The sequence below is a fragment of the Eurypyga helias genome, unplaced genomic scaffold (genome assembly GCF_000690775.1).
Source record: "Eurypyga helias isolate BGI_N326 unplaced genomic scaffold, ASM69077v1 scaffold20046, whole genome shotgun sequence".
In the NCBI taxonomy this organism is placed as follows: domain Eukaryota; kingdom Metazoa; phylum Chordata; class Aves; order Eurypygiformes; family Eurypygidae; genus Eurypyga; species Eurypyga helias.
The window spans coordinates 7,185-10,283 of record NW_010257446.1 but is presented as its reverse complement, the minus strand read 5'-3'; the positions used below and the strand labels follow the sequence as shown (position 1 = coordinate 10,283).

General features: G+C 60.5%; 1 protein-coding gene across 1 annotated transcript in view; it reads left to right on the top strand.

The window, feature by feature from the left end:
• The window catches only part of FOXP4 (forkhead box P4), a gene marked incomplete at its 3' end in the record, with an annotated part of 22,781 nt that overhangs the window by 12,902 nt on the left and 6,780 nt on the right, over positions 1-3,099 (top strand). The window contains exon 4 of the mRNA XM_010154025.1: positions 2,954-3,058. Coding sequence (XP_010152327.1) covers positions 2,954-3,058 — 105 coding nt within the window. The remainder of the gene's footprint in view (positions 1-2,953; positions 3,059-3,099) is intronic.

The window sequence follows — 3,099 nt, the reverse complement described above, 5'->3', positions numbered from 1 at the left end:
CTCTCCAAGCTCAGCTGCTGCACGTTGTGTCTGGGTGCAGAGACCCCAATATCCCCTGGGAGTGAGGCCAGTGAGTCTCCATGTGCCCCCAAAGCTGCCGGGGGGAGAGGGGAGGGTTGTCCTTCTCCGGAGTCTGGCGGGGCAGGGGAAGCGGGTGGCGCGGGGGGGCTGCCTGCTGCCTAACCTCAGTGTCAGCTTAATGAACTGCTCCTGTCAGTCCCGTGTGTCACGCTGAAACTCCTCCTGATGTGCTCATAAATCAAAGTGACGGCGGCTCTTACCCTGGTAGCTGCACCCAGTCATCTGCGTCTAATGTACGCCAAGCCCAGGCGACGCTCCGGACCCTGAGCCCCTGCACTGGGATGAGAAACGGGACTGGGATGGGGAGGCAAATGCAGGATCTGGTCCTAACGCAGAGCAAGCTCCTCTGGTGGGTGCTGGGGGTCCCCTCTGGGAGGGACTCAGCGGGTGTTTGCCAGGCTGGGGCTTGCTGAGGGGAGGGGAGCCCAGCAAAGCTCGTGGGGTGAGGGCTGAGGAGAGAGGTTTTCGATAAGGCTGGGGCTGAAATTGAGGGTCTCGCCGCTCCAGGGCAAAACCCCCAGGCTGGTGGGTGCCGTTGGATGTGTCTACACACGGGTGCACCTCTTCACCCATTGCACTCGGGGGTTTTGAGCTCGTGCAGTTTGTTGGCTTTGCCATGCAGCAGTTGCTCTCAAGGGACTGGCAAATTGGCTTCCCCGAGGAGAAGTGATCCTGGTTTGGCCTAGACCATGTGTGTGTGCATCCACTGGGAACCAGGACTCGTATTCCCAGGGCTGGTCACTGTTGGTGGCGTAGTGAAGCTGGCAGGATGCACGCGTGGATTTGAGGCACGCGAAGGCACAGGCTTGACCTGGACAGCATCATCCTGGCCAGAACCATTCAGGGGTCAGGGCTGCCTGGCCCCCCGGGCGCTTGGGGAGGTCTGACTGCGCAGGCAACGTGCCCCAGGGATCCTCATGACTTCATCCGCTCCCAATTTCCTCCTGCTCCACAGCCTGGAAGTGCCATGAATGAGGCTGTGTTCACACGGAGCCCGGGCTTGCCCCGAGGCCCCCGGGGAGGGCGGCGGTGGAGCTGGGAAGAGGCAGAGAAGCCCGTCCCATCCCATCCAACTGCTGTTTCTAACCAAGGCGAGGACATCCGCATCCATCCCACACCGTGGCAGAGCTTCCCCTCGGAGGGGACAGGGACACCATGGGGACAGCACTGCCTCTGTTAAGCCCCTCGGGCACACAGCCTCTCCCTGCGTTTTTTCCTCTTACGTGGTTTTAGGGTCCACGATCTGCCCTGGTCCCAGGGCCAGAAGCCCTCCTGTCTCAGTGCCTGGCTCGGGAGCGAGGGCGAGCGTGGGGATTTCTCTTCGCTGAGCAGAAATCGCTTTGATTTGTGCCTTTATCTTCAAACATCCGAGGGGCAGGAGTGAGGTTTTTTTAGGAGTGAGGCGAAGCCAGAGAGGATCCGGACCTGAGGCTGCGGGGACGGACTGTGGCCAAGAGGTAGACAGGCCAGGGACATCCCACTGAGGCTGAGAACGCAGATTTAAACTCTTTCTGTGCCCCAGACAGGACTTGCAGTTGTGTCTTACATTGCAGACGTGGGATTTTGCAGGGCAGTGCCTGGAGCCCGTCCTCGCCCCCCGTTTCACAAAGCCACAGCCGAGCATCAGCAGCATCTGCCAGGGGACAGCCCCGTATCCCGCAGAGCCCGGGGTGCTGCTTTGGGTACAGCAGCACACGCCAGTTCCAAACTAAGCCGTGAGCTGGGTTTGACACAGAGGGTCTGTGCTGTTCCCTGTTGAACAGAGCGCGAGATGCAGCCTTGGGGGTCATCGAGAGAACGAGGTGGGGCTGTGCCAGGTCCCTGGGATGCCCGCTGCACCGGGGGCCTGAATCCTCACGATGCTCAGACGCAGCCAGAAGATACAAAAAAGGACATTTCTTATTGCAAAGCTGTTGGTTCATCAGTGAGGACATGGGCATGAAAATGCGTCTTTTTGGGCCAAGCAACAGGGCTGCAAAGTGCCCACAAGCGCCGTGAGATCAGGGGGAAGCACCTTAGCGTGGCTTTGGCTGGTGCGCTCCGCCAAGGAGGGGGCTTGCTCTTCCAAGAGGGACCCCAGGACTTTTCTTGCTCGGGATAAGGGAGCTGCCGTGGAGAGGCCAGGCTGCTGCTGGGGCTGGTCGGCGCGGCACAGCCGGCTCACCGCCTGCCAGCCCGGCTCCTCGCAACCCACAAACAACGTCTGCGCAAACAGAGGGGTTCAAGGGGTTACGGAGACGCCTGCCCCGCTAATGAGGCCGGGCAGGCCGGGGGCAGCTCCCCTTTCGTGGCCAGCTCGGATTAGCAGCTGCCTGTCCCCATCCCTAATTGAATTCTCTCCCCTTCAGTTAATTCTCATGGATTTCTTGGTGCCTCCCCGGGGACCCGTCCTGCATAACTAGTTTAGGGCCAGTTATGCCGGTCAGAGTGTGGCCAGCTCCTGGGGATGGATGGGTTGGGGGGGGTCGCCTACCTGGGAGATGCTTGTGGTTGGGGTGGGGCTACCAGTGCTGGCGCCCAGGGTCTGGGAGTGCTGTGTGGCAGCTCCCCCATGGACAATTGTTTTCTTCCCCCCAGGAAGAAGGGCCTTGTAATGGTCAATTTTGGCAAATAGGGACCGTTTTCCTGCTTAAAGGAGGATGTTGTGCCTCTGGGTGGTCTTAGGATGCCTTTTGGGGGCTGGGAGCCCCCTTTCCTTCAGTGATGCTCGGTGCCCGTGGGACCCCATGGCTCACGTTTGCGGGTTCAACCCATCTCGCAGGCAGAGCTGGTTCTCTGCTTTGAGCAAGCCCACAGCTCTGCTCACTCCCTCTCTTTCCAGTGCTTTATTTTTCCCTTCCCATTTCCTTTTCTTCCCCTCCTCTTCCGACAGATCAAAGCCTCCGGCCGGCTCAGCCGCAAGCTGAGCGGGCACGGCACTCAAGGCCGCGGTTCTGCCACCATGGGCATCCCTCGCCGCCGGGCCCCTGCCTTCCCGGCGAGGCTCCTGCTGCAAGGCTGGGAATAAAACGCTCGGGG